Source organism: Rousettus aegyptiacus, unplaced genomic scaffold (assembly GCF_014176215.1).
Source record: "Rousettus aegyptiacus isolate mRouAeg1 unplaced genomic scaffold, mRouAeg1.p scaffold_m13_p_1, whole genome shotgun sequence".
Lineage (NCBI taxonomy): Eukaryota > Metazoa > Chordata > Mammalia > Chiroptera > Pteropodidae > Rousettus > Rousettus aegyptiacus.
The window spans coordinates 22684999-22708942 of record NW_023416284.1 but is presented as its reverse complement, the minus strand read 5'-3'; the positions used below and the strand labels follow the sequence as shown (position 1 = coordinate 22708942).

Below are 23944 nucleotides of genomic sequence, written 5' to 3'. Positions count from 1 at the left end.
ATACTAAAATACTAACAGTGTATACCTTTAGAGTGGTAGGACTGTGGAAGAATTTTTTCCACATTATTTGATTACCAAAAATTTAGAATAAAATAAAATTGAAAAAGTTAAATCTCCAGAATAAACACAAAAGTATGAAGTTAAAAGACCCCAAAAGAATGATGAATAAGAGGATATTAATAAGCAACCTAAACACATTACTTCTAGTGGCAGATACGTATGTTTCTGCTCCTGCCCCACTTGCAGACAGGGAAGGTGTGGGTACTTCAGCTGAAGAGTATACTTTTCTCTGAAATATTGTGCTACTGTTCTCTCCACAGTTTGGCCATTTTCTAACTGTAAAGGAAAGCTGGAAAAAAAAAAAGTACACATTAACAACTCTTATCTCAGTATGAGCCAGCAAAACTCTCAATCCACTAAATGGAGTAAGCTGTTTCACGTATCATCTCTGCCCACAAACACCAGCTTTTCTTACGTTTGATGACTGGCAGGCCTTCTTGTTACATTACAAACACGGTATTTCCGTCTCATTGTTCCACAATGAGTCACTTCAACCTTCAGACCTGTTCCCAACAAGAAAAACTGAGGTTACACATGTAAAATATTTATAGCTATATCAATCTGTTCACTACTATAAAAATTCAAATTCTAAACAGAAAATCTGTGATATAGGCAATGTGATATTAACAAAGGATTTTATATGTGACATTGTAAATAATGGTTATAATCACAGTAGACCTAACTCCAAACCTTTTCCCTACCTTATCAAGTTCTACACATTAAGAAATAGTACCACAAAATTTGAAACACCTTTAGATCAAGGGACAAACTGCTTTATTAATCAAAAGCCTGTTTACAATAAATTCAGGTTATTTATTCTAGGAGAGGGAAGGAGGAATGAAAGAGAAGTTGCAATCATTCTCAAAATATTCTATGACCTTCAACGTTTGTGAAATTTGAACATCCTAGTCATCACATACTGACTAAACATCACAATTTAATAAAGCTCAGGGTGTGACCAGGGTGGGTGGTAGTACTGCCCTGTGCATTGTACTGCCCTGTGTATCTTCGAAATCCTTCAAAGATTTTTAAAGCAGGGAGAAAAAAAATCCTAGGCCCTTTTCACAGAAGTGGAATAACAATTTTGTTGAAGTATAATATAGCAACACAGTTCTTTTACTACTATTAGAAATTAAATGCAATTAAAATAATTCTTTGATCAGATGATCCCTACTTTCTTAGGGACCCCCTTTGAGAATCTCATGAAAGTAGGGATCAGTGACCTACTTTCTTAGGGACCCCCTTTGAGAATCTCATGAAAGCAATAAGTACTCAGAAAAATGTACATACATATGGATCCCTGAAGCCCACTTATGGACCCTAGGAGTTTGAAGATTCCAGGTCTGTTTTTGAAATGGAAGCAATGCACTTTTATTCATTGGCTGAAATTCCCTGGAATGAAATTTCTTAAGCAGCCCTGTCTAACAGAGTTTTCTGAGATGATGCAATGTTCTCTATCTGTGCTAATATGGTAATCACTAGCAATATGTGTTACTGAGTTACAATATGTGGCCAGTGTGACTGAGAAACTGAAAATTTAATTTTAACTAGTTTAAATTAGCTACATGTGGCTAATGGCTACCATACTGGCCAGTGCAGTCTTGGAGTGACCTAAAGAAGAGTTAACAAATATACAGTGGCTACTGCTCACAGAAAAGCAACTCTACCTCTATGGCCTATCCTCAAATGGAGGAAAATCTAAAAAGGGATAAATTAGGACAATTTTTAGCTTCCTGATAGTATTTATAGTTATTATTTTTATATTATTTCCATTTTATATCTTTGATTCCTATAGTGCAGTGGTTCTTAACCAGAGGTGATTTTGCCCTCCCAGGAACATTTGGTAATGTCTGGAGACATTTTTGATTGTCATAACTGGTGAGTGTTATTTGTATCTAGTGAATGGTAGGTTTAGGGATGCTGCTAAGTTTTCTACAATGCACAGGGCAGTACTACCGCCCACCCTGATCACAACAAAGAATTATCCAGCTCCAAAATATCAACAGTGTCAGGTTACTAACTATAGAACCAAAAAAAAAGTTTACTCATAGTAATATTTTCTTCTAATATATCAGCACAAATTAAGATGCTAAATGAACACAGTGTCACTGTATCAGATTGGTTTGGATTTTTCTTGAGTACTCCTAATCGAATCAGTGAGAAATGGATTTTTAGTAACTGCCTTTATAAAACTAAAATTTCAGATGAATTAGAGTATTTAATATAAAAACTAACTATATTATTTATTAATTTGATAATAAATATTACAATATTTGTTATTAAATATACAAAGGAGATTGTATATATATAATATATAATTGTATATAAATATATTTATATTATGTAAAGGAGACTAAAATAATAAACTATCAAGGGAAGGTTTTATAAAGATAATACCAATAATATAAAGTAAGCAAGATATAAAAATATTATTGTGTTTAGGAGGAAAACACAATTGAAAATTTAAAACAAATTTCTGTTGTCTTATACCACTTAGCAATTTGTTTTCAAGCCTTCCTCTTGAATTAAAAAATTATTAGTAAGGTTCTACAAGCTTACTACATAAGTTTTTAACAAAAATAAACTGCAACTCTTATACATATGTAGTATTTTTACCATATACATCCCCAATATTTCTGCTCTTTATGATGAATTTGTGCATGAAGAAACCACCCTACTATTTAGGAAACAGTTCAACTGGAACTAAATGAGTATGCTAAGGAAATTTAATCATTATAGCACACTTTCTATCACTATTTAATATCTTTCATCAAATTCCTTATGCCAGTTAAAAATTAAACCCAAAAATATAGCACAGAACACATAACTTTGATTTTATTTTTTAGTTACTGTGGTAGGAATACATGATGTACTTACTTTAAAGAGACCCCACCCCCCCACTCACTTTTTAAATAGCTTTTATGACTTTGAATGGAGGAAAAAATCATTAGTATGTCAATTAGTTCCAACTGAGATTTTTCTACCCTGTACCTAGGGTCATAGGTTCCTAAGGATTAGACTCAAACCCAGGAGTTAGCAAAAAGCTAAAAGTTAAAAAAATGGACTACACAATCCTCTGCCCAGGTCCCTCCCTAAACCCTCCAACCAAAAAAAAAAATTTTTTTTTGGCTTTAAAATATCAAATATTTAACCTATAAACTTGGCTTTACCTTCACTATAACATCAACTTTATAATGCTTTCTAGTCAATTTTTCAGTCATTTCTTTGGGCCCCTGAGCAGCTGAAGTTAAGATGGAGTCCATGCTCTTCGGGCAGCAGTTGAATCCTTGTTCTGTACATCTTGTATTTTCTGTGATAAAGTGGTGATATGAGTTGATTGCATAGTTACCGCACAATAAGGTAAGTGACTCCATGATATCAGAGGTGGTAACTCAGCAGCAACTCCACTGGAAACATGGCATTTAGATGATCATGTGTTAAGGGTGGGTAACACACTACCTCCCCAAAGTGCCAACTGTACAGTTAATGCAGATTATGGAAGGATAATGGTAGGGTTGCAGTACAGTAATAAATAACAGTTTCTTATTCTGGCACTTCAATTACTTGAGATAAATAGATGTTTATTTTCAAAGCAGGAAGGATGTTCCTTATAATGTTTTTACTACAGTGATGATCTCTTTCTGGGTTACTAAAATGGCAAAGAATGAATGATTACTGGAGCAAGCATGATGTATTCAGCTACTCAATCAAAATTACTCTGGAAAAATCCCTTAAATTGCTGATAAAGTACAGTATATGAAGGATTGCATATAAAAATATATTTAAATATATGTAGAAATGTATATACATATAGAGTATATATACAAAATAAAAATTTTTAGAAGACTAGCAAAATTATTTTTTTCTTTTTCTCTTTGGAAAATTATGCAGAGATAAATTTACATTAGCAAAACATACATATGATGCAACACCACTGTACAAATTTTAGCTTCTAACTAAAATAGGCAAGATTGATGGTCAACTGTATAATGCACACAAAATAATTAAGTTCCAGCTCGAGAACAACACATGAAACAGCCTAGCCCCATATCCATAAATTTTTAAAAGAATAAAATATTCTATCTTTTCAAAAAATAAGAAAGTCATTACATCAGAATATGTTCAAAGAATGATTCCACTTCTGAAGTAACAATGTTTTTGAAATAAGCTTTCTACTTTTAGCAGTACTATAGAAGCATTTTCCCATGAGATACTCTTATACACCTTCAGCTAGTAAAAGAAAGTGTTAACAGAAAATTAGCTGGTATCGATATTAATTTCATTACTTGGTACTCCTTTCATTGAAACACTACCTAAGATGTTATGGTAATTCATTTAACATTTTATAACTGATCTATATTTTACTGGTAATTTTACACAAATAAATTTTAATTAAAAAATTTTTTTCCAAGAAAAATTTGTTATATCCATGCATTTTATAGTTAAGTTGTTCCAAATGCTAATTAATTCACCTTTTATCTCTTTGGTGAATTTTACCCGATGAGAATCAGTCAGAGGTCTTGGTTGCTCATCAATATTATGAATGTCAAGAACTTCACACATGAACTGAATTACAGGTTGTGCTTTGTAGAAGGCAGTGGCAGAAACTAAGAAGAAAAACACAAACAGTACAAATTAATGTTTCCTTAAAAAAAATTCCAAAACTTGATCTCGGGCTCCATAACGAACTAATTATAGAATTAAAATTATCCTTTATACATACTTACATATATAAAAATATTTCCAAAATTAAGCAGTTTCAATATGATCTTTGTTTGACTGGAAGACAGGCACAAGAATAGAAAAGCTAGACACTACGGTTTTTACATCTCTCTCACCATGGGTAATTGAATTATTCCATTCTCTATTACATGTACAGAGAAGTGTTCTGGGGTGTGAGATAAGGCCTATAAAGGGACAAAGAAGGCCTGAGCCCCTTAGATGAAAAGGCTATGTATTATTTCTTAAATAAAGCTTTCTATGCCACCCTAGACTGTTTATCTATTCCAGTGAGAGTTCTCCTTGTCTTATACAGATTTGAGAAGACAGTAGCAATAAAAGTTATTAGTGCTAATCCAAGCTATCGGTAGTAATAGTACGGAGTATCTGCTCGATGTTACTTAGCTGCCATTGGCAGTTTTCTAAGTCAACCAGCATGATTTCTTAACCTTGGGTTTTGGAACTGGAAGAGTTTCACCAATCATTACTAGATCACCACCAAACATTTCTTAAACACATATTTACTGACTGCTATTTGTGCTATAAAACATTGGCGATACAATGAAAAGTACAACCAAAAGATAGTAAGCTACATTCTATGTTATCTTAATACTTAAAAAAACATGCCCACTGTCTGCTGAGCTAAATGTAAACTTTTATGAGGTACGGTTTCTCTCTCTTCGGTTTAGGATTATGTGTCCTCCACAAAATGTCCCTCATCTCTGGAAGGATATTCATCAAGGCTTTAAGAGTAGTTGTCTTAGGATATGTGTGAGTGGTGATGCTACTGTGGATTTTCATTTTCTTTTTAATTTTACCTTTAAATCTTCATTTTATAGTGAGCAGATATTACCTTTTCCTTTATTACAGAAATACTATATGAAGTCTCATCATAAAATATCCCAATAATATAGACATATAAAGATTTCCTCCAGTCTCCAAGTAACGATTGTTGGTATGTATGTATGTATGTATGTATGTATGTTTAAATCCTGTTTTTATTATGCACTTACAGAGATACACTATACATACAACATTTTTTTACATGAGATCAGATAATAACTGTTCCATGACATTATTTTTTTAAATTAATAATATGTAGAGATCTTTCCATGTCAGAACGTTCTTAATGGCTTCATTTTATTCTTCAGTATGAGTGCATGATAACTAAGTAAATATATACTCCCTTACCCTTTTAAAAAAGAACTCAATGATAAAACATTAGAAATATTCTGGACTGTGAGTTTTTTTCTCATTATGTATCTTAGAGATAGATTTATAAGTACTAATATGGAACTATATCATTCTTTTTCAGAGCTGCAGGATATCTTATTGCATGGATGTACTTCATGTCCTATAGTTATGTTGGTTTGGTTTCTTTACTAGTACAAAAAATATTCCAATGAATGTTCTTATGTGTGTATACACGCAGATGTGCAAGCATGCACACATCCATGAGTATTTCTTTAGAAAGATTTAAAAGGAATCAATACTCATTGCTAAACTTCTATCCGAATAAATTTTAGAAACAATTTCTAACTAATTAAAAAAAGAGAGACTTATAAGATTATATTAGCATTCCGGGTATTTTATTCAAATCCACAGTAGTTAAAAGAAGGTATATAATATATTCTTCCATTAAAAATGTGACAATATTGTTGCGCATTATAAAAATGCTGGCAGGATACATACCAAAAAAGCACATATTGCTTCTAGGTAAACTTTTAAAAAGTAAATAAATAAAAGAAAATAAATATATGGTAAGTAATATGCTTGTTTTGTCTTTCCTTTAATCCCACGGGTAAATTTCCTTCACCAGATTACTACAGTACAGGCATTCACAACTAATATGTCTGACTTCAGAATTGAAACTGCTAAACAAACATTATTTATGCTATTTAACATTCTTCTATTATTTTCCCTACTATTTATACCATTATGCTTCTAATCATTTTAGTGTTTATCATCTTCTCTATTAGAATTTAGGCACCTGAGGTGACAATTAAACTTAGTGAAAAAAAGCTGTTAAAAAGATGGGTTGAAATCAGTGAGTATAGCTGAATTAGGTATGAATTTCAATAAGCAGATATCTGCTTCTCCACCTCTTGGTTAATTAAATCTTTAACATTTTATAAACCTACATATACATGTATTTTATTCCCTCCTCTTTCACAAATTAGCTAATTTGAAAAATATTTATGTTAAACATTTTTAAAATCTATTAACAAAATATAACACATTAATGTGTTAAAAGCAGCATACAATCATTTCCATATATGCTGGCCCCCAAAAAGCATAAGGTAAAATTCAGCATCATAGCTAATATTCTCACTGTACCAGGACTAGAAGAGAACTTTCTTAATGTGATAAAAGTTACCTATCAAAAAATCTATGGCACATTCAACTTTACTTAATGGGAAGCCCTAGACAGCACAGTAATGCATGTTAAAAGAAATATAAGGTAAAGAGAATAGAAAGGAGAACAAAGTTATTATTCTCCACAATATAACTGTCTACATGGAAAATCCAATAATCTATAAATTACAGAATTAACAAGAGAGTTCAACAAAGTTGCTAGATTTAAGATCAACACAGGAAAATTAATTATATTCTATACATTAACAACCAACTTAAAATGTAATAAAAAAACACTTAAAGTCACAACAAAAAACATAAAGCACTTGGGAAGAAATCCTAACAAAAGATGTATAAACTTATAGAATAAGTATCTTTACTATTAAAAGATATTACAGAAGACATAAGTAAATGCAGTGATATACCCAATTTATGTAAATTATCCCCAAATTAATCTGCAAATTCAAAGAAATTTCAATCAAAATACCAACAGGATATAACTCCTTGACCTCTGGAATTTAAGAAGCTGATACTGAAATTAACATGAAAGAGCAATGAAATATGAATAGCCAAGACAATTTTTAAGAACTAGGTCCATCCTATCATTCATCAAGATTTGTTGTAATCCTATTCAAGTCGAGAGACTGTGGTGACAGACATATAGACCAGCAGTATAGACTTGAAAGCCTATTTCATATTATATACAAAAATAAATTCCTATTCAGAGAACTAAATATGGAAAGAAAAACAAAGTTTAGGGAAAAATATAGAATATTTTGATTTTGGAGGTAAGAATTTCTTAAACAAGATACAAAACTACAAATCATTAAATCTATAAGAAAAAAGATACCTTAAGCAAAGCTAAACAAACCACCACCAGGCTACAGATTGGTAGAGGATATGTGTAATAAATATAACAAATGATTAGTATCTAAAATATTTAATGAGTTCCTATAAATTAAGATAAAACAATGAAAGTGGCAAAAGTATGAACAGGCATTTCACGGAAGAGAAAATCTGAATGTCAAAAATAAATTTTCACTAACTTTCTTATTTGTAAATAAGGTACTAAATATAAAAATAGAGTCATTTTACACCCATCAAGACGGGCAAAAAATGTCAATACTAGTAACATAAACTGACAACAAACCAATGGAAGAATGAAAGCTCTGATATAGATTGTAGGAATATATACTCGAGAAATTCTGAATTTAAAAAGGAAGACATGAACAAAAATGCTTATTGTAGCATTGTTTTTAATAGTAAAAAGAATGTAAACAACTCAAAGATCCATACAATTAAAGTTAATGGGCAGGGGCTAGATTTCAGATAAATAAAATTGAGAAATAAAGTACAGATATTACTTGAGAGTCTAGTGGAAATGAGATATATCAACTAGTTAGATTGATCGTATCTAGATATGTATAAACACAACTAAAGAAAAAAATATTTACCGAATTTGACTAGATATCTAGAATACCAGTGGGATAGTCTTTCACTTCATGAACAAGGCGTATCTCTGAATCTATTAAGGTCACTTAAATTTCATTAAGGTTTTGTAATATACTCTATAATATACTCTATAATATACTCTATATTTTAATACATTTACTAATCATTTTTGTTGCTGCTGGAAATGTAACTTTTAATTTTTTGTCAGTTATTAACTGTTGCATTTTTTTAAAAAAAACTTTATTTTCTTTTCATGGGTAGCAGAATTAGAATAATAATAATAATAATAATAAAAGGATAGGGTTGGAAATAAAATAGATTTTAATCCTAGGTCTAGCACTTACTAATTATCATTTCTCTGAATTTCTATTTGTTCATCTGTAAATTTAGAAAAATACCTACTACTCATAGCATTAGGGTGGAGATTCAATGCAAGATACCTATTTGTGCCCAGAACATGTCAGAAGCTCAAAAGAGTTTCTTTTTTCATTTTTGAAGAATTGTTTACTCATGTCCTTTGCTCACTAATCTACTGAGGTCTTAATTTTAGACAAAATCATTTTTGTCACTGTAACCTCCTTGAAGAGGTTATACGAGAGAATGTTACATGAATAAAAGATCAGAGTTCTTAAGTTTGTTTTTCACTGTGTCAAAACAAAAAATTCTCTGTTAGGATACAGCTCAAATAACATGCGAAAAAAAGAAAATAATAATTTGCCATATTTAAAATAACCAGGACTATATGTACCAAAAGAGTGTAGGTCCAAATGAAAAGTATAAAACAAAGCAGTAATTAATGTTCGATCCTGGCAAGAACATAATCAAAATTATACTTTAGTGTTGTACGCATACAACACTAAGAGGTTACATGGTATGGCAGTTATCTGCCTCAGTCTTACAGGTTTACTTCCATGGTTCTGAAGGTATAAGGCCACATTAAACATCCTGTATTTCCTATTATCACCTAGCAAAATATTAACACAGTACTCAGGAGGTATTGATAAAGGATTGTTTTCTATTTTTAATATAAAATGTCACATACTTACTAAAATGTCTGAAACATCAATATGCCATCTAACAAATTCTAATGTGAATACCACATGAGCATTCAGATCAAGAACTAAATATTGCCAGTATCCTAGAAACCTCTTCCTTAGCTCCTTCCCAACCCTAATGTCTTCTCTAAAAGTAACCAAAATCCTGGCTTTTATGGTAGTTACTTCCTTTTCTTTATAGATTTACAATATAAGTACAGATCCCTAAACATCAATTTAGTTTTCCTAGTTCTTGAACTTTATGGAACTAGAAACGTACAGCATATAATCCTTGAGACTTTTGCTAAAGATTGTTTCTAACTCATCTGTATTAACGAAATGTAACCAGTTTCTTCATTTTCATTGCTCTGCTTAATACTGTTATAGAAATACACAATTTATGCATTCTAATGCTGGTGGATGTTTGTATTGGTACTTCCCTTTGGCTACCAGAATATCATTAACATTCTTATAGTTGATCTTTTTGATGCACATATACATACAAATTTCTCCGGTAGAACAGGCTGTATCTAGAATTGAGTCATGATGGATATGTACCTCTAACTTTTCTAGATGAGGCCAAACAGTTCTAAAGTGGTTTTAACAAGTGAATCTCACAAGCAGTGTGTACGTCACTGTTGTGTCAAATTCTCACCAACTCTTAAGTACTGTCAGACTTGAATTTTAGCTCTTCTGGTGTGTATGTAGTGATATCTCACTTTTATAAAACAATTTTGAGCTATAATTTACATATAATAAAATGCATTTTAAGTGTTAAGTTTAGTGATTTTGACAAATGTATATTTATGCTATTACCACCCCAATTAAGACATTTTCATCACTCCAGAAAGCACTTTCCTTCCTCTGTGTAATTAGTTCCTCTCACATCTGCCCCAACCACTTTATCTGATTCCTTTCATTTTAAGACATTACATGGTTCCAAAATTTCATATAAATATCAATTGTACTGTATAATTACACTGTGTCTGGCTTCTTTTGCATTTCTTAGCTAAGATTCACCTACAGAACTATACAAATTAGTAGTTAGTTCTTTTTAATTCCTGGGTAGTATTTCGTTGTATGAATAGATCACCATTTGCTTCACCATTCACTTGTTGTTGGACATTTGGGATTGTTCCCAGTTTCTAGTTAGGAACATGTACACATACGTGCACAGATATTTGTATCAGCCTATTTTCATGTCTCTTGGGGAAAGATCTAGGAATAGAATTGGTGATTCATATGGCAAAAAAAAAAAAAAAGTTTAACTTTTAGAAGAATCTGCCAAAGTATTTTTCAAAGTGGTTATATAATTTTACACTCCTACCATTTCCACTTGCTCCACATCCTTGCCAATATTTAATATTACCAGTCTTTTTAATTTAGCCAATCTAGTGCATATGAAGTGATCTCATTATGGTTTTTAGTGGCATTTTCCAATGACCAATGATGATTAGCATCTTTTGAAGTACTTAATGGCCAAATATCTTCTTTTGTGAGGTGTCTGCTTTTGAACACTTTAAAAAACCATCTGTGTTACACATTTTTTCATGTATTCTGGACACAAGTCTTTTGTTTAGATATATTTTGCAAATAGTTTCTCCCAGCAGTAGCTTGCCTTTTCATCTCAAGAGTGTTCTTGAGAAAGTTTTCATTTAGATGACATTTCCAGTACATTAAGAAATCTTTGTCTACTCCAAGGATGTGAACATTTCTCCTGTTTTCTTAGTTTTAAATTTCCCAGTTTTAGCTTTGTTTTAGAGTGTGATAACACTTTGAATTAATTATTGAGCACGGTGTGAAATAGGGAGGTTTTCGGTTTTTGTACATACAAATACCCAGTTGTTCTGGCAGCATTTGAGAAGACTATCTTTTCCCCCATTGAATTATGTTGGCCCCTTTCTCAAATATCGACCAACCACATAAGTAGGTCTATTTGTGTAGCTATTTTAATTGCTTCTCAGCCTTCTGGCTAAGATCAAGTGTGCAGTTATCTGTAGCTATTCTTGATTGCTGATATATTTGATTACTGATACCCGGTAATCAAAACTAATACTAGAATAAAGATGATATGTCCATCTTTATTCTAGTATTAGTTTTGATTACTGTAGTTTTAAAGCATGTCTTGAAACCCTCCAATACTGTTTAAGATGGTTTTGGCTATTTTAGATTCTTTGCATTTCCAAACAAATAATAAGAATCAGTTTGTCAATTTATATTTTAAAGAGCCTGATGAGATTCTGAGATTGTCTTGAGTCTATAGATCAATTTGGGGAGAATGAACATCTTAACAATTTGAGTCTTCCGGTACAAGAGCATATCTGTTTATATTTCTCAGGAATGCTTTGTTATCTTTCAGTGTAGAGGTCTTGCACATCCTTTTCTAAATTTATTTTTGTTTTTAAAATATTATAAATGGTAATTTTTTTTTTCACTTTCTCAACTCTTGAATGCTGATATTGTTATATTGCTAGTATCTTGTGACCTTGCTGAATTGATCTATTAATTGTAATAGGGATTTTTTTCCCTAGATTAGGATATTTCCTGTAGACAATTATGTCTTCTGCAAACAGAGATGGTTTTATTTTTTCCTACACAATATTATGCCTTTATTTTTCTTGGGCCTCCAGCACAATGTTAAATAGAAACAGTGAGAGCAAGTATCCTTGCCTTGTTCTTGATCTTGGGGCAAAAGCAAGTAATATGGTCACCATGTAGTATGATGCCTATATTTTTTAGATGTTTGATCAGGCTCAGGAATTTTTATTTCTAAGTTGCTGTAAATTTTTATCATGAGAAGGTAAAAATGTGTCAAACGATTCTCAGATGAGGATTATATTATTTTTTTCCTCAGGTGTCAGAGGTATCAGAAATATACTACCTTTATAAAATTGAGTTGAAAAGCTTTCCTTCGTTTTCTGAAAGAATTTGTGAAAGACTGGTATTTTTTCCTTAAATGTTAGATAAATTCACCAGTGAAATCATTTGGGACTGGAGTTTTCTTTGTTAGAAAGAATTATGAAATCAATTTCTTTAATATAGACAAGGCTATTCAGATTTCTCTGAGTCAAATTTAATAAAGTTGTCTAAGTTATCAAATTTTTAAAAAGTTGTTCATAACATTTCCTTACTAATTTTTCAATTTTGAAGGTTCTTTAGTGACGCCTTTTATTCCTGATATCAGTAATCTGTTTTTCTATTTTTCTTTATTAGTATTACTGGTATTAATATTTTTAAAAGAACCAAATTTTAGCTTCATTCATTTTCTGTACTGTTTTCTATTTAATTTTTGCTCTGATCTTTATTATTTCTTACCTTCTTACTTTAGGTTTAATGTTTTCTTTTTCTAGTGTAAGACAAAAACTCTGTGTGGTAGCCAGCCTGAAGATGGTCCCTAATAAGTCCTGTCTCATGGAATTTGCACCCTTTAAGTCTCCTTTATACTGAATATAACTGAGACGTATAATATTATGAAAATGGCAGAATGCAACTTTCAATGCCTTAAGGTCATTGTAGCTTCTGCCTTGCTCTGTTATGCATTACTTGTTTCAGAGAAAGTCAAGCACAACATCATGAGGACACTTAACCAGCCCAACTGAGGTCCACGTGGCAGGAGACTAGGCCTCCAGCACAAACTTGTTACCAATTGAGTTTTACAGATGAAAAACAAGACTTAATTATCCATTTTAACACTTATTAAGTACCTACTATGTCAGGGACTCCTTTATGGGTTGGAATTTAGATAGGAATCAAACAAAGCCTCTGCCTTTTAAGAACAGATCCTGGGTTAAGATGAAAGATTAACTACAAGGAGCTCATTTCATTCCTTCCTCAAACTCCACTGTAACTACGGTAAGGAATTAAAAAAAAAAAAAAAAAAGACATTAACCAAGACAGAGAAAACAGAAAATGTATCAATATTTTGAAGATGAAAAGCAAGCAAGCAAGTTTTAACTAACCTAGTACAGCCAAGAAAGTGAAATCCCAAGCCAGCTATGTTGAGAATGATAAAAATCAATTGCATTTACACTACAGAATCTTCGAAAGTCGAGAAAAGTGGCAGTACTAGGTTACTTCTGAAACTGGTGACAGAAGGATGGGAGTGGTACAGAAAAACAGAGATAAGGTTTTTGAGAAGAGGTAAACTCCAAGACCCCTTGTGTAGCTCCACACTGCTGAACAACTGCCACTTCTTCATTCCTGCATAAATCTGTAGGTTTATTCCCTGGAAAAAGTAAAAGGCTCTTTGGAGGGAAGATATCAGTACAATTGAGGGCATAGGACTGTCCCAAAAATAAAAGATTAAATGACTATAAATATTAAATGCTGAATGCAGACATTCCCCAAGCTGGAATTCCCAACTTGGCTTCCAGAATGCAGGCATTGAGACTGTTACCCTTTAGGCAGAAGTTTGGAAGACTCACGTTGGGTAACTTGACCAGACAAGGAGAGAGAACTAAGGGTTCTAACGTTCTAAGCTCCCCTACATCAGCCCACTGAAATCATCCAATGATGAAGCTCAAAGTTGACAGGCCCCACTGATGCATTTATTCAAAGCGTCTAGTCAGTGTTTTTACTTCCACTGATCAAAGAGTAAATAATCAAAAATACTACATACTTGAGGAGAGTCTCCAAAATGGAAGACAGATCAAAATAAAAAAGGAATTTGGAGGAAGCATATGTACCAGATAAAGAAACACCAAAATCATTCTCAGTGAGCTAAGAGAGCATACTGTATCTAGGAAACAAAAATAGTATGCTATAACAACATTTGGAAAATAAAAAAATATTAGAAATTAAAAATAGAAATGAAAAAGTGGAGAGGACTGGAAGATAAAGTTGAGAAAATTTTTCAGCAAGTAAAGCAAAACAAGGGAAACAAAAAGACAATGGATATACACTTAAATGGGTACATTTTATAGTATGTAAATTAAACCTCACTAAAGCAATGTAAAGAACAGAACACTACTTTCAAATTTATGAAGGAAAATTATTTCCAACAGACACACAGCTAAACTATCATGTAGATTTGTTGATACATTTTCTAATGTGTACGGTGTCAAAAAAATTTGCCTCTTGTGTACTCTTTTCTCATGAAATGTCTGAAAAATAAAAAAAGGGGCGGGAGAGGAGGGATACAGGAAACAAGAGATAAATTTAGGAGAAAGAAAATTCCTCAGGGAGATAGTGAAGTGTGATCCCAAGAGGACAGCTATGCACCAAATATGAAGGGTAGCTCAACCAGACTGAAACAAAGGTGAATCAAGAAACAGATTTGATGAAGATTGTCACTGAGATTCCTGCAGCCATTATATAGTTTTTCCAATGTGAGGAGACCGGGTAAGCCTAATACAGATAGATGTCTTTACTTGACCTTGCTTGACCTCATATTGATAAAGTTCTTCCCCTGCCTGCCTAAAATCAGACTCTAATTTTACCCTAAAGAAATGTTCTGCTTTAATACACTTCTGAGAGGATTAATTTAAATATTGTAAAAATTAAATATTTCTTAATCTTAGAAATCTTATACTGAACTCTAGACATATGAAGCAAGCAATACTAATGTTGATTACATTACTTACTAAAAATCTGTTTCCCTTTTCCTTGCAAAGAACTTTGACTCTTAAACAGAATAAATTATAATTACTAAATTCTATGACCATTTATATTTTCTGACTACTTTCTTCTTAGAGTAACATAGTGTATGTGTTATAGAAAGTCACTTTTTACTAAAAGTACAAGAAAGTTAAAGAAAAATAGAGGTTTCTCAAATTAGATGTCCTGGGTTTCAGATCTGTCTGCCAGAAGTCTTGCTTCTTAAGGGATGCAGTACAGCACTGTGAATATTAAGGACATAAGCTCTGGAGTCAAACAATTAATTGCTATTACTTTAAACTATGTGACCCTGAGCCTTAAATATAAACTGTAGTTATATTTAAATATAGATTTAATAGGCTGTATCACATATAAACTATTTAATATAAAGGATAAACTAGCTTTGACCTCTAGATAAAGTTTAGAGATTTTCTCTCTAAACTTCAGTTGAGGGTATCACTTAACTTATACTTGTGGTGGAGTTTATATAATCTATGAAAAACACTTAGTATTCTATTTGGTACATACTAAGTAGTAAATTGAAATATCTTAAAGGAGACTTAACTAATAAACACCAGATTTATTGTGATGCTGTCAAAATGTGTGTTGTAAATGAGTCTGGCCTAAAAGCAGGCTAAACTAAAAATAAACTCTACATTTCAGTGAATTTAGGCTGCCAGTGAAGTAGGGTATATCAATATTTTATGTATTGTAAAGAAGAAACCTGCCAATTAAACTGTGACAAACCATTAACTGTTAAGACATCTCCCTATTTCAGAGATGATGAGATGTGAAAAAAATTTTTGAGTCTTAGATTGGTAAAATTCGGTAAGTTTAATTACATAGTTGAGACATAGGATAGTAAGCACCATGAAAGTCCATGAAAACAATCATTTTGAAGACAAGATTGTCACACAATTAGAATTAAATTGCTCTCTTTCTTAGAGTACTCTTCCAAGCTCATCTCCACCACCAATCTCATCTAGCTCCCATCTGTTACCTCTTCAGAGAAACGTTCCTGAGACTAGAATATGTCCCTCTCTTACATGCTCCCATTGCACTTGATATTTCTTCAGACTACTCATTATATTGCTCAATACCAGTCTTCTACAGTAGATTGCAAGTTCAATAAGGGTTGTTTTGAACCCAGTGTGATATACCAAGTGCAAAGGTTGCAAAATCGTTATCACACAGAAAAAAAAAGAAAATATAAGGTGGTCAGCGCAATATTTTCACAGCAGCATTACATATTACTGACAACTAAAAAATAAACCCATTTAAAATTTCAGGCTTTACTTTCATTTCATTAGGATACCACAGATCTTTTAAAAAAATACTGTCAATCTTTCAATTTCTTTGCTTCACAATGGTACCTTATCTATATATTGTTCACACAAATAAACAAACTCTCACATTTTTCTTGAAACATGTAGCCTTTTAGGTCTATTTCTTTCCCCTGCCTCAATAGACCTATTCCATTTTTCTTCTTTCTACCTAAAAGGAACCAGTATATTGAAATTGGTGTGTATTTGTCCCACCTAGGTTTTGATAAATTTTACTGCATTTGTATGTATCCAGTATATACTTTTTGTTGTTTTAAATTTACATAACATATCCTTTTGCTATTTGCTCTGCCCTCAATACTGTTTTCAATATTGATACATGGTTCATTCATTTAACTGTTATATAGTACACCACAATATTATATAACAATTTATGTACTCATTCAGCATATTCACTCACTCTATTAATAGAAATTAGGCTGTTTCTAGTTTTCTGCTATTACAAATAATGCCTCAGACACATATGTAAGATGTCTAGATCTATGGTATATTATGGGTTCTAAGATATGTACAATTTCTTCTTTACTTCATCTTTTCTAGATATGAAAAATGCTCTCCAAAGTAGCTGTATCAAATCATACTCCTACCAACAGTGTGTAAGAGTTCCTTTTACTTTATTCTCATCAACATTTGATGTGACTTTAATTTTTACTGATCTCATGGGTATGAACAGGTAACTCATTGATTTCATTTGCATTTTCCTGATCACTAATGAATATGAGAATTTGATTTTCATGTGTTTATTGGCCATGTGGATTTCTTCTTTTGGGAACCACCTGTTTTTCTACTGATCTGTCCTCATATTTTGTAAAGTTCTTGCTTATATGTGCTAAAGATAATCTCGTAGCTTTTAGTTTGTTGTGTCTTCTATAACACATAAGTTTTCAATTTTAATGTAGCCAAATTTATCAGTATTTTCTTTTATGACTTACACGGTTATTATTTTGTTCAATGTTAGACATATCCTTTTATTTTTTTCTGAAAGAATTTCAAAATTTGGCTTTTCAAATTAGGATTATAATCCACCTAGAATGTTGGGTATGATGTGAGATGAGTATACTTTTTCATACAGTTAACAACTGTTTAACACAATTAAATATTCTACTCTTTCCTTAGTAATATGAAATCCTACCTTGACATTTACAAAGTTTCCATATGCACACGTGGTTTACTTCTAGGCTCTGTATTCTGCTTCATTAATCTGTCTCTGTACTTAAAAACAGTGTGGTATAACTATTATAAAAAAAAGGAGGCTAATTCTTCCCTATTTATTCTTCTTTAAAATTATACTGGTTTTTCCTGGTCATTAATTTTTCCATATAAATCTTAATATTGACTTATCAAGTTTCATAATACACTTTATTGAGATTTTTACTTAAAATTGCATTTATAGATTAATTTAGGGAGAACTCACAACTTATCAATAAGCCTAATACATTTCACTCATTTAGTGCTTCTCTTATGTTTTTAATAAACCTTGTATTTTAGAGATCTTTCAGAAATCTTTTATTCCAGTGTACCTCATTTTCAATCCTAACTTTTGATCTCATCATATGTGTTAAAGCTCAGCTAAGACATCACTTACATCTACAAATACGTTTCTAACTTTCCAGGCTTATTTGGTTGCTCCTCCCCTATGCTCTTGGTTTTATTTATCTATTTTTTGTTTAACATGGTCAAGAGTTGTGCTAGACATGGAGGGCACATACACTGTTGAATAAAATTAGCTTCATAGAGCTTTCATTCTAATAGGAGACACAGAACAAAAAATTTATAATTCAGGGTGACACATGCTATTACAGGTGAAGGACACTGCACTATGGGAATACATAAGAGAAATACCTAACTCAGACTCGGGGGGATGGCTGGTTGGGGGGGGTGAAGGGTGCCAAATACTGCTTCTCAAGGAAGTAACATGTAGACTGAAACCTGTAAGAAGAACAGAAGTTAGCAAACACAACAGTGACTACATATCATAGTACTGATATCCTGGTCTTACTCTTGATTTTATTGGAAAAGCTCCCATTGCTTAACTGTGAAATCATCTACTCTTAAAATGTTTCCTCCCTTGGCTTCTTTACACCACTTTTTGGCTTTGATACTGCCTGTGATAACCATTGATTGCTCACTGATCCTTTATCCTGCCGTAAATGTTAGCATTCCCCATGGCTTTCTCCTTCTCATTCATGTTTTCAATCTCAATACTATTTCTAAAGAAGTCCTTCCAATTCTACAGTTCATATATGGATTTGTGTAGTAAGGAGTCCCTAAATGTTTACTTTTTAGCTCTTACCTGTACTTCCAACTACATTCCAGATGTCTCTTCCCGTATGTCTCAAAGAATCCTCAAACTTTAGATATATTCACATTTTATACAAGATGTATACTGCCAACCAACTGGCAACAGTAGATATACCTCGCATATTCAGTTGACAGCATAACCATTCATACTTGGTATGAGTAAGTCACTATTCTGAATGTATGTTAGCAAGTAAGCCCTCTTGGAGACTAGTTTATAACACTGCACAGTTATTGCACCAGAGGTTTGGGAACAGGAAAGTTGTTTCAAAGATTGAATAATCACTGCATTTTGTAGGCAAGGTATGCTCTTTTTAAAAAGGTGTTGATTTGGGTAGGTTTTAGATATCAGTTATTCAATCAAACACTAATCTAGGTGTTTCTGTGAAGATATATTATAGATATTAAAATCCATAATCTGTTGACTTTATGTCAAGGAGATTATCCTGGATAATATGAGTGGGCCTCATTCAGTCAGTTTACAGGCCTTAAAAGCAGGGCTGAGGCTTCCCTAAGATAGAGAAAGAAGAAATTTCACCTATGGACAGTAGCTGCAGCCAGCGCCCATAAGTTCCACCCTGCCCTTCCTGACAGCCTATCCTCAGGATTTCAGACTTGTCTAGCCAGCCCCTAAAACTGTGTAAGCCAAATCTCTCTCTATATAATCTCCTATTGGTTCTGCTTCTCTGGTTGAACCTAATATACCAGGTTTGTAGTTTATTTCCAGAAACAATTCTTTCAAAAACCTAGTAAACTTTCTGGTCTACTCATTTCCGATTAGTTCCATGTGCCAGTAACTATACCCAAAGTTTTTTTTTTTTTTTTTTAATCTGGACATGGCTCTTAAACCTATTTTCTTATTTTTTTACTTAATCCTTGTAATATGTTCCTTTCTCTCCATCCCACATTAGACCAGCACCATCTCTTACCTGAACTAGTGATTGAAAAAGCCTCCTAACTGGCATCTCAGATTAGTTTTTTCTCCTCTATCTATTCTCCACACTGCTGCCAGGGGTCTCTTTCTGGAAAACAAATATGATCATGTCACTATTCTTCTTAAAAACCTTTGAAGTCTTTCTACCTACAGGATAGAGGTAAATTTGTTTACTATTTCATTAATTTGTTTTTAACTCTTATTTCCCTCTATTTTTCTTTGCATTTAATTTTCTGATAATTTTCTAACTTGAGATGAATGTGTAGGTCATTGATACTTTTCTTCTTTTCTAATAGGCATTTAAGGTTTTAAATTCTAAGCATTGCTTTAGCTAATCATAACCAATTCCAATATATACATTTTCACTACCCTTCGTTCAAAATCTTTTAAATTTTCTTTGTGACTTCTTTGACCAATGGGTTATTTAGAAATTACTTATTGATAATATTCAAAGCTTCATTTTAAGTTCAGTAGGAAAATAGCACAATTTATTTCCAGACTTTCCCACTTTCCTCCCGGAACTCAGAGATCAACAAAGAATGTTGAGAGAGAGAGAGAGAGAGAGAGAGAGAGAGAGAGACACCCCACTATATCTTAAGTGAACCTACAACACAATAAAAACCTGAAAATGCCAAATAAAAATGGCCCCAAATACTTGGGACTAATAGAACCTATGTGAAGGAAAAGGACACAAAGCATAAAAGGAACCCCATGGAGGAACAGCAAATTTTCACCCCTAGAAAGGGTTCTCTTCTTATAGGGGGAACTGCAATGTTTAGAACTTAGATTGAGTGAGGGAATCTTAGAAAGAAGCAGAAAAAGGAGTTACAGAAAGTGTTATGAGGGAGTAAAGGGTGGTCCAGAAGTGACAGATCTCAGATAGGACTACCTTTCTGAAAACAAAGTATGTACCTTTTTTTCTGTAATCTCAAACTCACGGAAAGTTAAAAGAACAGTACAAAGAACTCCTGTATAACCTTCACAAATTTTCTAATTTGTTAACATTTGAGTAGGTACTTGCTCTTTAAAAGGCAAGAGCTGCATTAGCAGAAGCTAGCAAGGACCTGGTGGAACTCATGGCTTGTAGTTCACACCACCTATAAACACATATATTACTGAGAGGCAAAGGAGATGTGGCTGTATTTTGAAGAAATAACCCATCACAATGACAGAAGTCTTGAGCAGAGAAACCTGGAAAACTACCGTTTCCTCATGTCCTGTCCCACTTCTCCCTCCAACTCCAGTCAGGTGGTTTGGGAAAACGCATCGCACTCCAATATGAATAACAAAAAAGTGGTAAGTATCCATACAAATATACCATAATAAAATGTAAAAAGGCAGCACAACATCCTTGACAAAGAAAACTCAAAAGAAAATATCAAAAAGTAGATGAAAACTGCTTTTTAACATAAATTCAAAAATTCTTCATGCAGCTATGAAGAAAGATTTGAGTAAAAACTTAAAAACTTAGGGAAGAGACAACCAGTCAACAGAAGGTAAAATAAGCACTGCAGAACTCATAAAAAAAATGGAAGAATTTTCTCTTTCATTTTTTTAAATTCAAAAGATGAGGACTAACCTACAATGCATACATGGTAAAAATTACACCAGAAAAAGCACAGTTGGGAGCAAATAGGATGGAAAAATTCCATTAAAAAATGCTATATTAAAAAATAAAAGACTTGAACCTACATTTTTGAAGGAAATCCCATGTTTTAAATAAAACTGACAAACTAGTCAACGCTGAGAAATGAGTCCAGTAAAATAATTGTGAAAAGTACTTTTAGCAACCAGATTAAAAAAAATAATAATAATCAAGTCTCTTCTAGGGAAAAGAAATCAAGCTTATATCATACTTCTCTACTGAAAATTCACTGTCAGAAGATAGTGGGAAAATACCTAAAAGATACTAAAGAAAGTTTGAGTCAATAATTTCATGTCCAGTCAAGCAGTCCTTCAGGAATAAGACTATGACAAATGGCTTTCGATATGCAAAAACTCAGCTCTTATTCATATTAGTCCTTCTTGAAGAAACAACTTGAGGATAAATTGCAATCAAGAGATGACAGGAAAAATTCCAGCAAAAGGACTGGTAGTTACCACCAATACATTTAATTGTAGATTTAAAATCAAAACGAATGGACATACAGGTGACAGAATAGAATGTAACTGTTGCATGATCTAACAATGTAGGAATATATAAAAATAAATGAATGGTAGGAGTAGAATATAAAAGAATAAAATGACTGCACCTTATTGTAGTAGACAGCAGTCCAAGTTGAAAGCTGAGTAGTAAAAATTTTATAAAGGTCAATAAAATAATGTTATAATGGCTAAAACTAGTTAGTAAAAGAGAGGGAGGAAAGAAAGGAAGAGAATAACGCTAATAAAATTGTTATTCATTAAGGAAAACGAAAGACTGTTTTAAAAAATAGAGAAATTTGAGTATTACATGAAGTTTTAAGTATAAAGGTAACTACTAGTAGGAAAATAAAACCTTCCTAATATCAAAACTATCATTTAAAAAACATGAAACAGGCGACCTAGTTAAAAAAAAACACATATAATCAGAAAATATAACAAAATGATTTGACACAACTGACACCAAACATGTATGTTCATCCTATCTGGCTTAACTGATCCATTAACAGAATAAAAAGGACTGACCCACAAAGGAAAACCATTCCATACTGTCACCAAGATGCATTTGTATTTCAGAAAATATAAAGAAAATGAAAAATTAATGGATTGGAGAAAAGCCACAAAACCATGGAGTGTGATTCTTTTATTTGACGATGTAGACTTTGACCCAAAAATATAAAAAGAGTCACTTTACTATTGTAAAAGATACAATTCACAATGAAGAAAATAGGTATATATATATGTTCCCAACAACATAGCAGCAACATTAAGAAAGCAGAAATTATAGGAGATATAAGAAGAAATAGATAGAAACATAGTAATAATAGTACATTTATTTCTCCCAGTCTGAGAAAACAAGTAAACAAAAACAAATAAGGAAATAAATGATCTAAACAACCCAATCAAAATGTTACAGCTGATATTCGTTTAACTCTAATAATTAGATATATATTATTTTCAAATAGTATTGAACTTTTGCAAAAATTGACTATATATTAGGCTACAAAAAATACCAACAAATTTTAAAAGTAGAAATACAAACCACATTCTCTGAATAAAAACACAATAAAATGAGATATTTATAACAAAATCAGAAAATAAAGAGATCTTCAATCTGAAAAATTTTAAAGTATCTCAAACAACATTTGGTTAATAGGGGTAATACAAATAAAATTTGTAGTGTTTCCAGAAAATATGAAAATACTACATATTAGAGTCTTTGGGATATAACTAAAACAGTGATCTTTAGAAGAAAGTTGAATGTCTTAAATATTTTTATCAATAAGAAAAAATGAAAGTGAATGGGTTACTAATACAGCTCAAAAAACAACTAAATTAACTGAAGGAAAGTAAAGAAAAACATTTTAAAAGCTAACAGCAGATATTAAGAAGTTAAAAAACAGAAAGCCAGAGAACTAAAAAACAATTTCAAAAGCTATTTTGCTGGGAGAAAAACAATCCGTTGATTAACTATCTCTCCTAATCAAGAATAAAAATAAAAGGGACAAAGTACAAATACACAAAATAAGAAATGGGGGTAAAGTATGGAAATAAAACAAAATTTCAAAAAATAAGAAACTAGTTTGTAAAACTCTATACAAATAAATTAAATACAGATAAAATATTTTTTTAGTAAGATCTAACATACCAAAATTGAATCCAGAGAGCCTAACCAGACTTATTTTTGCAAAATAAATGCAAGAAGCTTTAAAAGAGCTACTTACCAAACAAAACAAAACACGCGGGCCACAAGATTTATAAGAAAATTCTACCAAATCTTAAAAGAGCTGATAATTTCAATATTATTTAAAAACTGTTATACATTTTAGAAAATGGAAAACTTGCAAATTCTTTATAAAATATAACATTAATACCAAAACTTGAAAAAGTCTATAAAAAAAAAAAGGACTGCAGATCAGATCAATCTTATTTTTGCAGTTTAATTAAAAAGTAAAAGTATTAACAAACAGAATCCAGCATCACATTAAAAGAATCAAGAAACATGTCTGGTT

General features: G+C 32.0%; 1 protein-coding gene across 11 annotated transcripts in view; it reads right to left on the bottom strand.

Annotated features, from left to right (window-relative positions):
• The window catches only part of AGO3 (argonaute RISC catalytic component 3), a 98154-nt gene that overhangs the window by 34251 nt on the left and 39959 nt on the right, over positions 1 to 23944 (bottom strand). For 7 of the 11 annotated variants that reach the window (XM_016147238.2, XM_016147239.2, XM_016147240.2 and 4 more), the window contains 3 exons: positions 4533 to 4667; positions 476 to 563; positions 202 to 349 (listed from right to left, as the gene is read on the bottom strand). In XM_016147238.2, coding sequence (XP_016002724.1) covers positions 202 to 349; positions 476 to 563; positions 4533 to 4667 — 371 coding nt within the window. Of the gene's footprint in view, positions 1 to 201; positions 350 to 475; positions 564 to 4532; positions 4668 to 18400; positions 19879 to 23944 lie in introns of those variants that run through there. The other 4 variants (XM_016147247.2, XM_016147245.2, XM_016147248.2 and 1 more) reach the window with 4 other exon arrangements.